The sequence below is a fragment of the Nannospalax galili genome, unplaced genomic scaffold, assembly GCF_000622305.1.
Source record: "Nannospalax galili isolate Female #2095 unplaced genomic scaffold, S.galili_v1.0 scaffold1176, whole genome shotgun sequence".
NCBI classification, from domain to species: Eukaryota; Metazoa; Chordata; class Mammalia; order Rodentia; family Spalacidae; genus Nannospalax; species Nannospalax galili.
This window is the reverse complement of record NW_008338883.1, coordinates 1,374,184-1,387,159: the sequence shown is the minus strand read 5'-3', so window position 1 is coordinate 1,387,159 and position 12,976 is coordinate 1,374,184. Positions and strand designations below refer to the sequence as shown.

At 41.2% G+C, this 12,976-nt stretch overlaps 1 protein-coding gene across 27 annotated transcripts in view; it reads right to left on the bottom strand.

The window, feature by feature from the left end:
* The window catches only part of Clasp2 (cytoplasmic linker associated protein 2), a 220,169-nt gene that overhangs the window by 33,319 nt on the left and 173,874 nt on the right, over positions 1 to 12,976 (bottom strand). For all 27 annotated transcript variants that reach the window (XM_008833413.2, XM_008833404.2, XM_029563675.1 and 24 more), the window contains 3 exons: positions 8,669 to 8,822; positions 4,000 to 4,228; positions 987 to 1,180 (listed from right to left, as the gene is read on the bottom strand). In XM_008833413.2, coding sequence (XP_008831635.1) covers positions 987 to 1,180; positions 4,000 to 4,228; positions 8,669 to 8,822 — 577 coding nt within the window. The remainder of the gene's footprint in view (positions 1 to 986; positions 1,181 to 3,999; positions 4,229 to 8,668; positions 8,823 to 12,976) is intronic.

Below are 12,976 nucleotides of genomic sequence, written 5' to 3'. Positions count from 1 at the left end.
TATGGATGTTGGATGTTTGAATGGATGTATGGATGTATGTATGCAGTGATTCTTCTCTCTCAACCTCCCAAGTGTTGTTATAGGTATGAGCCACTGCACCTGGTTATATTACTTTACAATTCAAAATAAACATTTTTACTTAATTCAAAATAAATGAACAACATTTTTACTTTAAAAGGAATTTTTACAACTAAAATTAATTAATTAATTTTTACAAATTTAAATAAGCAAAACAAGTAACATACAAACATGTATCTTTAAATGTATTCATGTTTATGTGCGTGTCTGGGTGAGTGCACACTACTTGTGAAAGGGTGCTTAGGAAGGTCAGAAGGTGTGGGAAACCCTGGAACTGGAGTTCCAGAAGGTTGTGAGCTGCCTGATGGGGGTGCTGGGATCTAGCTCAGGTCCTCTGCAAGAGCACTATGTGCTCTTAACAACTGAGCCATTTCTCCAGCCCAGATAATCTGTATTTTTAATAAGAATCAACCTGCTACTTTTCCTTTTCACTGCTGACAACTTCACAAAATTGTCTGGAAAAACATTGCTTTTAAAAAGTAACACTTTAGCCGGGTGTGGTGGCACATGCCTGTAGTCCCAGCACTTGGTAGGCAAAGGCAGGTGGATCTCTGTGAGTTCAAGACCAGCCTGGTCTACAGAGTGAGTTCCAGGACAGCTGGGGCTACAGGGAGATCCTGCCTCATAAAGACCAAAATAAAATAAAATAAAATAAAATAAAATAAAATAAAATAAAATAAAAAGTAGCACTTTAAGGTGAAGATTCCACAGCCGAAAGCAGCAGCAGAATAGACTCATCTCAGTGTCCAAATGTGTGTAGTAATTGATCAACAGGCAAGCTATAAAAATAGGCAAGGGCAGGAGAGGCCCTGGGTTGAATCCCTAACACACCCCTACCCAACCAAAATTAAGATAAATAATAAAGAGTTAGACAGAATAGAATATGGTTTATATATTCTGTAATTTACCTCTTTATCCCCAAGGGTCTCTAGCAATAAAAGCAGTATTGTTTTGAAGTGTTCATCCCAAACACTGAAAGATTCTTCCTGGGTTAATTTCATGAGTTCATAGAGGGCAATTTTTCTTTCTTCTATGCGTTCATTATGGTTAGACAGCTCCTTCAACAACTCTGCAACTAGGTCAGAATGGTCTAAGGAAAGATCTGTCAACAAGACATAATATTCATGTTGTAATTTTATAGCTTGACTATCTCATGCATAGAGATGACAGCTTTATAACCTTATGAAACATTGACATAACCAAGGTAGACTGCAAAAGAGACATAGATTTTCTATTTTGTCATCCAATGTGACTTAAAAGTTTTCAACAATAGTACTTAAGAAAGAACTCCCAGATACCCCTCCACCTAGATTTAACAGCAAGTTTTTATCATTCTTACCTTACACTGTGCCCCCTTCTCAAGCATTTCTAGTAAATCCTCTTTATACACTGCAGTATGCACTTGATGCCATGATGCTCTCCATGTCTGAGCATTCTACTTTTAGTGAATTAAGTGGTGACAATCTGACCCCACCATTGGAAACTTCTCCAAGCAAACTTTGAATACTGGTTTCACTCACTCACTGTTGCCAAATCAATTATTTTAAGAGTTAAAAGTGTCCATTATTACGGGGTGTGGTGATGCACACCTTTAGTCCCAGTACTTAGGAGGCAGAGACAGGAAGATCTCTGTAAGTTCAAGGCTAGCCTGGTCTACATAGTGAGTTCCAGGCCAGCTGGGGCTAGAGGGAGACCTTGTCTCAAAAAAAAAAAAAAAGAAAATTTTTTTTTTATCATTTTATGTATATGAGTATATTGCCTGCATGAAGTGCATCTGTGTCATGCAATATCTGTGGAGGTCAGAAGAAGTTCCTCTGGAACTGGAGTTATGGACAGTTGTTAATTGTCATGTGGGTGCTAGGAATAGAACCTGAGTCTTATGCACTGAGCCATCTCTCCAGTCCCCTAAAGATTTCTTTTGCTTTTAATTGTGTATATGTGTACCTGTCTGTGCACATGAGTGCAGGTGCATGTGAACGCAGGTAAGGGTGGAGGTTAGAGGCACTGGATCACCTGGAATTGGAGCTACAGGTGGTTGTGAGCCATCTGATTATGGGTGCTGGAAACTGAGTAAGAGCTTTTAACCACTGAGCCACCTCTACAGCCCCAGGAACTTAAAAAAAAAAAAAAAAGATTAGGAGATCATAGAAGTAAAAAATGTAATTCTATGTCAGTAAGGATACAAAGTCTTCTGTACTTTTATCATCACTTTTTAGGCATCTTAGCAGTGCCTTCTGCTTACTGTGATCAGAAGGGAAGACTCCGCTTTTCCAAAAGTGACAACGGACACTTAGAGGGTAAGCACCTCACCAGGCTATGCAGATTAATGACTGTTAGACCTTTAGACCCAAGCCAACTTCATGTCAACAGCAGCTAACTGTCTCTCCTATAAAAGGTCCTTGAATGTACCTTTATTAATAAAAGAGCTCAGGATTTTATTCTTCTTTTATAAGAATAGGTTATTTAGTCAAAAGAGTTTTGTCAGAGCTGGAGATGGCTCAGTGGCTAAGAGCACTAGCTGCTCTTGCAGAGGACCTGGGTTGGGTTCCCAGCACCCACATGGCAGCTCACGAGCATTCTTAATGCCAGTTGCACGGGATCTGACATCCTCTTATGGCCTCCACGTGTTTTCTATACATGTGGTACATTATATATGCAGACAAAACACTCATACCCGTGGAATACATTAAAAAAAATATTTTATTATTATTATTTTATTTTTTGGTCTTTTTGGTATTGCCTACATGTAGGTGGTGCACCCCTGTCTGCAATGCTCTGGAAGTCAGAAGAAAGTTTTGAATCCCCTGCAACTATAGTTATAGACAGTTAGTTGCTAGCCATCATATTTTATTTTATGTGTATGAGTGTATTGCCTGCATGTATGTGAGTGCACCCGTGTCATGCAACGCTGCGGAGGTCAGAAGAGGGCTTCGGATTCCCCTGGAACTGGAGTTAAGGACGGTTCGTAGCCGCCATGTGGGTGCTGGGAATTGAACCCGGGTTCTCTGCAAGGGCAGTCAGTGCTCTTCAGCACTGAGCCATCGCTCCATCCTGGAATAAAAAAATTTTGAAAAAGATTTTATCACTCTAGTATAAAAATTAGTGATTGAAGCCAGGCGTGGAGGCCCAAGCCTTTAATCTCAGCAAAGGCAGGTGGGTCTCTGTGAGTTTGAGGCCAGCCTGGTCTACATAGTGAGTTCCAGGCCAGCTGGGGCTACCAGGGAGACCCTGTCTCAAAAAGGCCAAAAATAAATAAAGTAATGATTAAAGTGTGTCTAAGGTCAAACTAAATCCATATGCTATAATTGGTTTAGTTGTTTTTTTGGGGACATTTAGAGTTATCTTGATTTTGAGAGTTGTAGGAGGCTAGGCATGAGACCAACAGCGCAGGCACACCCTGCTTCCTGTTGATGAGCAGGAAGACGCTGACCAGAAATCTGCCCCGGCAGCTAGAAACCAATAACACATCCACAGCTCCAAAAGAAGGACACCAATGGGACATAAGGGACCAATGGGAGGAGGGAAGGGGGTATAAAGGAGATGCCTGTGTTCACAATAAACGAGCTCACTTGCACATTGCCTAGTGAGTGGCCCGGAGTCTGTGTCGTTGACTTCGTGTCTACTTATCCCCTGCCCCCGCGGGGAGGAGGTCAAAGGGACCTTGGCGGCAACAGAGAGTGATCTCAAGTTGACCACTGTTTCTCACTTTGGGGTTGAAAATTACCAAATCACTAGAAATAAATTCCTACAGGTAGGGAGAACACATTCTGTGGTGGTGAATCTATAACTAGTATACATTCCCAGTCTCCAAATCCTTACATTTTAGAGTTACATACAATAAAAGAGCAAAGACAATCCATTAGCTTCACTAATTACCAGTCCTCCAAAGTGTAGGTAGCAGCAGTGTAACCTGTAACATACCGTCGGGAAACTGGTCAGCATCATCATCAAACATGGCTTCCTTGAGGGCAGACTTGTTGAAGGGACTGATGCTATCTGAATAGTTATAGGGATTATAGTCTCGAGAGCGTGGAGAGGAATGAACAGGCATTGAATGGAGCAATGATGTTTTATTATCAAGAACAGTCTGGGTGGAGTCTGTAGCATCACCTCCTGCTCTTGGATCCAACATTCCAGGACCACCACAGGTCTATTAAAAGAGAAAGGCATAGGAAGTTAATTCATTTTCAAATACCTTCTTTATAGTCTAAAAAGATCTTTCCCGCTGGGCGTGGTGGCGCACACCTTTAATCCCACCACTTGGGAGGCAGAGGCTGGCAGATCTTTGTGAGTTCAAGGCCAACCTGATCTACATATAGCTGGGGCTACAAGGAGACCCTGTCTCAAAAAGACCAAAAAAAAAAAAAAAAAGATCTTTCCCTAACGTTCAAAGGGCTATTTAAGAAAGGTAATGAAATGGCTGGAGAGATGGCTCAGCAGTTAAGAGCACTTGCAGAAGACCCTGGGTTCAGTTCCCAGCATCCATGTGGTGGCTAACAACTGCCTATAACTCCAGTTTTATGGGATCTGATGCCCTCTACTTGTCTCCATGGGCACCAGGCACATACACACACACAGACATAAAATAAATATAAATAAATCTTTTTTTTAAAAAAAAAGAAAGTTAAAAAAGGATAGGTAACAATAACCACTTGAAAAAATTAATGATGTAGATCACAGATTATAATTTATATTCAAAATGAAAAAGTTTAAAGATATAAAGAAACCACAGTCAAGAGGGCAAATAAACTATCACAAAGTGTTGCATCCAATGATGATGATAATTTTCTTGCCAATGGCTCAACCAATTAACATATACACTGAGATTTGCGGCAGCTTCTCCATGGCAGCCTGAAGGTTTACCTAGCACACGCAAGGCAGAGTTCAATCCCCAGTAATGGGAAAAAAACATTTTTTTTAAGTCTCCTTAAAATCTGGCATACTGTCATTGAATAATTTGCTACCTTAATATTATCTTTCAACCTTTATTTCTATATTGCTGCTTAGTCCACCCTCAAAGAAAGGCTTAAAAGGCCTATATAACTTTTGGAAGAACACTAAAAGAGTTCGGGTACATTAACATCCTTACTAAAATACAAATATAAATGCAAATGCTAGTATCAAAATTATTACCACCACAAGCATGCCATCCCTATCTACCATCTAGCTGCTAAGAACTTTATACATAGTCTTCAGACATTTAGTGTGCACCTAGTACATGCCAAGCATTCCTCTTGGCAGTGGGAATAAACTAGTGGACAAAGGAGAGACTGATGCCTATCCTCACAGTGTTTATATTCTAGTGAATGGTTAGAATTAATAGAAAACTGTAATGAAGTTGGGAGTGTGGGGAATGCCAGTAATCTCAGCACTTGGAAGGTTTGCCACAAGTTACAGGCCGCCTGAGTACCAGACCAGTTAGGGCTAGAGGGAAATATCGTGTGTAAAAAGAAGATTAAAAAAACAAAACAAAAACCAAAAACGAATTTACTTAACAAATAAGTAAAATATATGGAGCTTAGTCTGGTGGGGGGGAAGAACAGATAGTGCCATATTAAGCCATCATGAGTGTGGGGTGGAAGAGGGGCTCTCACATGAAGGAGAATGAGCAAGGTTTACTGAGAAATCTTTGAAGACTAGAGATTGGAGGTACAGCTGTGGGTCTACCTAAAGGAAGAGTGCTTCAGCTAGAGGGAACAGCCAGTACAAAGACCCCAAGGCAGGAACATGCTCAGTTCAAGAAATAACAAGGAAGTCAGTATGAAGGAACAGAACAAATACAGAGGAAAGTAATGGATGAAGTCATAGGATAGAAGGAAGCACTAGTTATTGTACTGAGGCAGCAGCTTCTGTAAGGCTATGGATGAAAAAAAAGAGATGACAAGGGGCCCAAGGGGCCTGGAATTCGCCATGTAGATCAAGCTAGTATGCATCTGTCTCTGGGATTAAAGGCATGTGGCACCTCACCTGGCTATTTTCAATTTGTACTTATGTACATATATGTGGTGTGTGTATTTCTGTGCATGTGTAAGTGCAGATGTCCACAGAGTCCAGAAGAGAGTGTCAGATGAGATGCTTTAGAGCTGGAGTTACATGCAGTTGTGAACAGCCCAATAGCCCAACTTGGGTGCTGGGAATTGAATTCGGGTCCTCTGGAAGAACAGTATACAGTCTTAACTCTCCAGTCCATTTAGATGCCTTTTAAAATCATCTAGGTAGGACAGCCGGTGATAAACATGGCTTAAACAAGACAGGCAGTGGTGAGACATGGTAAGATTGTGGATATGTGCTGAAAGTGGAGCTAACAGATTTCTTGACAGCCTGGATATGAAGGACGAGAAACAAGATCAAAGACAACCCTTCTGCTGGGTATCTGCTCAATGCTGCCATCAACTGAGATAGAACAGTTTCAGGAGAGAAGCTCAGGAGTTGAAGAGTTGAAGGAGGCTGTTATATCAACATAGATCTCAGGACAGAAAAAGCTAGCTTGACAGAGCCACATGATATATCCTATGTACTACAATTTTTTTTGCTCTTTTAGAGACAGAGTCTCCCTGTAGCCCCAGCTGGCCTGGAACTCACTATGTAGACCAGGCTGGCCTCAAACTCATAGCTTTGCCTGCCTCTGTCTCCCAAATGCTGGAATTGAAGGTGTGCACTACCACACGCAGCTGTACTATAATTTTTTTTTTTCCGGTCTTTTTGAGACAGGGTCTCCCTGTAGCCCCAGCTGGCCTGGAACTCACTATGTAGACCAGGCTGGCCTTGAACTCAGAGATCCACTTGCCTCTGCCTCCCAAGTGCCAGGATTAAAAACCTGTCACCACGTCTAGCAAAACACCAATGTGATTTTTTTTTTTTTGTCTTTTTGAGACAGGGTCTCCCTATAGCCCCAGCTGTCCTGGAACTCACTATGTAGACCAGAACTCACAAAGATCCACCTGCCTCTGTCTCCCAAGTGCTGGGATTAAAGACATGTGGCACCATGCTTGGCCCCTCTACTACAATTAAAAAAAAATATATATATTTTTTATTATTTTTATTTTATGTGTATGAGTGCATTGCTTGTATGTAGGTAGGTGCACCCATGCTGTGCAACGCCCTCAGCGGTCAGAAAAGGGTGTCAGATTCCCTGAAACTGGAATTACAAATGGTTGTTAGTTGCCATGTGGGTGCTGGGAACTGAACTCAGGTCCTCTGCAAGAACAGTCAGTATTCTTAACCACTAATCCATCCTTCCAGTCCCTAATTTTGAAGATAGGCAGTAGCATTTTTATTTTACTAATGAAACACTTGCTTAGCCGGAAATTGGAAGGGTCTGAGATTTGAACATATTTGTCACAATCCACTACTTGAGGCACTTCCCTTATCATGCAAGGTTTGCAAAGCAAACACACCAAGCTTCTTGAATGTCTTTTAAGCAGTGATTCTTACTAACCTGCTGTTGCTACCACATGTAGCTTTTAGGACAGGGAACCTCAGACCTGGGTGGTAAGATGTTTTTTTACCAGCCATTTTTATTAGACCACTACCACCAAGATCTGCCAGAAGGGCATAGGGAAAACAAAGTGGGGGAAAGAAGGCAGGTGGGTAGAGGAGAAGGCCTTCAGAGAGGTGCTGAAATGTAGCAGCTCTGTAAATACTGAGCAACAAAGCGCTCCACAGGAATGCAGGGATGACTTTTTTTTTTTTTAACCTCTGTCTTTTTGAGACAGAGTCTCACTGTAGCCCCAGCTGTCCTGGAACTCACTATGTAGACCAGGCTGGCCTTGAACTCAGAGATCCACCTGCCACGGATGGCTTATTTTAAGAGAAGTCGAAGCTGCTAGAGACAAGTCTAAGGAGACCCAAAATAAAAAATACTACCTCTGTACAACAGCAGAGGAAACCAGTTAAATAGAAATATTCAGATGTGGCAGAAAGGTAGATCATAACATTGTATATTGGAACCACATAAATCGACGATATAAATCACTATCATTACAATCAACAGAGAAAATGCAAACTTCCATTACTAGATTCATGTGGTGCTAGGGAGGCATGCAGTATAGCTCAGTAGAAAGGCACTTGGCCTAATATACTCAAGGCCCAGGTCAATGATAAAACTCATGTGCTGTGCCCACGTACACATAATGCTCCAGATATAACCAGCTTTCTTCAAAGTCCTCAAGTATATAAGCTGGTTCCTAGCTGCAGCACTTGGTAATTCTTTCACAGATTTTTATGTGATGGAGGCCTCCCTTCTCACACAGTCTGAAGTACATATTCACCTTCCTCCACAGCACATTTTAAACCAAAACCACATTGTAATCATCTCTACATGGAGCTCTAAAAGGAACTTGAAGACAACTCTGCCTTCAGATCTAACACCTAAAACTCAATGACATGTAGCTGACACTCAGGAAATGTGTGTAGACTGGCAGCTCCTAGAAAATTATAGATAAAAATGACAGAAAGTAAAGTTTAGGGGGAAAAAAAAACCTCTCAAAAACCAAAAAACACCTTGATGGAAACAGAAGCAGGTTAAGAACATTCAGATCAGAGTTTGGGGTGGTATGCTAACAGATGGCAAGAACTTTCAAATACTTACTGAGTCACCATCCTCTTTTTTAGGGTCCCTCCTCAGTGGCTCACTCATGTCTTCCTGACTGCGGAAGCTGAAATTCTGGATTGCCTCAGTGACACCCCTAAGGGAGCTGTAAATGTCTTCAGAATTCATGTTTTCTGTGTCATAATCAAATGCACTGTGGAAAAGATGGCATTAATTTTTGCTTATTTTAATTTTGCTTGACTTGAAGCTGATCCTAAGTGCAATGTAATCTTCCTTTCTAAGTCCTGGAATTATAGGTGTAAGCAACCACACTTGGCTACTAATTTTTCCTTATGTATAGCTTTAAATACAAACATATAGACTGGATGTGGTGGTACACACCAGCAATGCCAGTACCTGGCTACAGGAGGAGGGGGATTGGGGGCTCACAGTCATCCTCCATTACATAGCAAGCTGGAGGCCAGTCTGGGATACAACAGTTCCTGTCACAAACACATCTGAGGATATTATATGGATCTTTTTTTTTTAAATTTTATTTTTATTTTATGTGTATTTGTGTATTGCCTGCATGTAGGTAAGTGCACCCCTGTTGTGCAATGCCCGCGGAGGTCAGAAGAGGCTGTCAGACCCCCTGGGCCTGGAGTTATGGACAGTTGTTAGCTGCCATGTGGGTGCTGAAATTCAAACCCAGGTCTTCTGCAAGAACAGCCAGTGTTCTTAACCCCTGAGCCACCTCTCTAGGCCAGGAATTAGAATTTCCTTAAAAAAATTTATGAAAAAAAATTTATGTTTATATTTTAGTCTAGTGGGTGCTGGGAATCAAACTCGGGTCCTCTGTAAGAGCAGTCAGTGCTCTTAACTGCTGAGCCATCTCTCTACTCCCCAATCTTTTTATTCTTGAAATTACACTTATTTTGTCTGCATGCACTAGAGAGTTAGAAGCCAGCTTAGGCTACCCTAGACCCTGTCTCAAAACAAAACAAACAACAACAGAAGCCAGGCTCAGTGGTGTATGTCTACAATCCTAGTACTAGAGGCTGAGACAAGAGGATCTGAAGTTCAAGACCAGTTAGTCAGACCCTGTCTCAAAACAAGCAAGCAGAAAACAAAAACAAAAACAAAAACAAAAACTGTCCTGGGAAGAATGCTCAGTTGGTAAAGTACTTGCAATGACTGTATGTATGAAGGCCTGTATTTGATCTTTAGCACTCACATAAAATCTGGGCAAAGCACAGTGGTGCCCATCAGTAATCCTAGCATCGGAGAGGCAAAGTCCCTGTGACTTGCAGGTCAGCCAGTCAAGCTAAGTGCAAACTTCATGTTCAATGAGAGATGATGTCTCACAAAATAAGGTAAACAATTGAGGAAGACATTCAACGTTGACCTGTAGTCGCCATATGCACACACACATGCGCACATACGCAAGAGCATGGACACATAGATGCACATGTGTATGTACACACACACACACACACACACACACACACACACACGCTATAGCACTCGTGTGAGAGGTCAGAGGACAACTTTCCTTTTTCTTCTTTTTTTTTTTTTCTTTTTGAGACAGTCTCTCTGTAGCTCCAGCTGGCCTAGAACTCACTATGTAGATAAGGCTGGCCCTGAACAGAGAACAAGTTTCAGTAGCTGATTCTCTCCTTCTATAATATAGGTCCTGGGAATCAAACTCAGGTCATCAAACTTTTTACAGCAAATGCTTTTACCCAGTGAGCCATACTGCTAGCCCAGTTTACACTTTTAAGTGGTTTAATAACAACAAATAATCAAAACCACCTTTTTATAACACATAAAAATCACATAAAATTCAAGTTTCCACATACATAAATATAATTTTATTGGAACCTAGCCATGATTATGTATTTGGTATTGTCTCTGACTGTTGGTACTATACCAGCAGAGCTGAATACTAGTTAAAGAGCATACGGTTGAAAGCTTACAACATTTGTCACTTGGCCCTTTATAGAAAACTTGACAGTTCTTATAATTAACAAATGACATTACTTGAAATGGAAATAGATGTGGCTACTTAAGAATGCCAGTATTCCTAGCACTCAGGAAGCAGAGGCAGGAGAATCAGGAGTTCAAGGCCATCCTCCACTACATAGCCAGTCGGAGGCCAAGTCACACATTCTACAGTCATAGAAGTAGTCCTTAGTAGAGGACAAGAGAGCTTGGACTTTAGCCTTTTATAGTTGTTATCTATTATTTTGTTAATTATGCTTTGGTAAACAACAACAAACAATACAAAATAAAACTGACTTTTTAAATTTTATTTGTAGGTGTGGTGGTGCATGCCTTCGATCCCAGCACTGGGGTAATGGGGGTTTATACATGGTGCAAGCATATAGACCAAGAGAACTTTGGAGTTTATTTCCACCTTTATGTGGGTTCCAGAGATTGAATTCTGCTCATCAACAAAAGCCTTCACCTGCTGAGCCAAGGCAGGAAAATTTTCATACTAAATATAAATGCTAATGACCTGAATTCTAAAATTCAACTAAGGCTGGAATTCAGTCACCAAAATTGTCACAATGGTATAACATATAAGTTAGACAATAAATTTTCCATATTTTTTTTCTTAAACTCTGATGTGGCATCCTATCATTTTAATGAATAATCTGATAAAGCAAGCTATGATATATGACTAATAACAAAAATCAAGCCAGCAACTATAGATACGAGCTATTTTAAGAATCATTTTCCCAAAGGCCAGGTAAAGGGGGAAAATGTCAATCTACTAATGAATCAAGAATTTAATATGGGTAGCAAGTGTGATGGTGTACACATTTAATCGCAGTCTTTGGGAGGCAGAGACAGGCCTCTGTGAGACTGAGACCAGCTTGTTCTACACGATGAGTTCCTGGTCAGCTGGGGCTACAGGGAGACCCTTTTATTTTTTATTTGTTTTTTGGTCTTATTGAGACAGGGTTCCCTGTAGCTCCAGCTGGCCTGGAACTCACAGAGATCCGCTTGGTGGGAGACCCTGTCTTTAAAAAAAATGAGTTAGCAAGATGGCCCTGTAGATACAGGTGCATGTTCAGCAAGCCTGGCCACCTATGTTGGATCCCTAGAACTGACAATGGCAGGAGAGAAGTGACTCCTGAAAGTTGTCTCCTGACTTCCACCTGCACTCAACCACTTTACACGCACGCACGCACCAATAATAATAATAATAATAATAAAATTTAATCTCAAACATAGCCCATGCTTGAGCTATGTATGTAAAAATTTTACTTCTCATGTTTTGTACTAAGAAGCAGTATCTCAGTCATATAAAAGTGGCAAAACTGACTCCATTTTATTCTAGCTGACTGTTACACACCCTTTGTTTCCACCTAGACCCTCACCCCCACCCCCATTCCATCCCTGCTCTAACTGCAGTCAGTCAAGCAGGTACCATCCCATGAAAGTTGTATCTGTACTTCAGGGAGTACACTGTTTCTACAATACTGGGAAACTTACAACTAGCCAGGTAGAACGCCCACTCATTCAGCAGTTTCAGGGAGCCCACTGTTTCTGCAATTCTGAAAAAGTGGTTTTTCCTTATTGAAACTCAGAAACTTTTTTTTTTTTTTTCCTGGTCTTTTTGAGACAGGGTCTCCCTGTAGCCCCAGCTGTCCTAGAACTCACTATGTAGACCAGCCACCTACCTCTGCCTCCCCAGTGCTGGGATTAAAGGCGTGTGCCACCACGCCCAGCTAATTGTTAACTAAAAAAACCTTTGTTAGCTGCCCTGACCCTGTCTGGTGTAACTATGGTGATCTAATGTAACTATGGTCATTGCTTTGCCCTTGGCATGATGTACTTGTTTTATAAACCCCACTCTGCCTCCCCTTATCACTGAGAGTTCTTTATGGCAAGAGCCACTCCCAGTGGAGTGGCACTGAGAGTTCTTTCTGGTAAGAGCTGACTAATTATTAAATGACTCTAAATCCAACTATCACTGTGTAGCATTCCTCTGTGCCTAGTGCTCAGCATTACATTTTTTTCTTTTCTTTTTTAACTTAAAAAATTTATTTATTATTTTTATGTGTATGCATGTATTGCCTGCATGTAGGTAAGTGCACCCATGTCGTGCAATGCCCGTGGAGGACAGAAGAGGCTGTCGGATCCCCTGGAACTGGAGTTAAGGACAGTTGTTAGCTGCCATTTGGGTGCTGGGATTTGAACCCAGGTCTTCTGCAAGAACAACCAGTGTTCTTAACCGCTGAGCCATCTCTCCAGTCCCACAACATTTTTTTCCTAGAAGCATACATAATGACATTATATTCCTGATATATTTAACCCTTTCCTATTATTCTCTCTTTTATGATTTGTCTATAAGCTTAA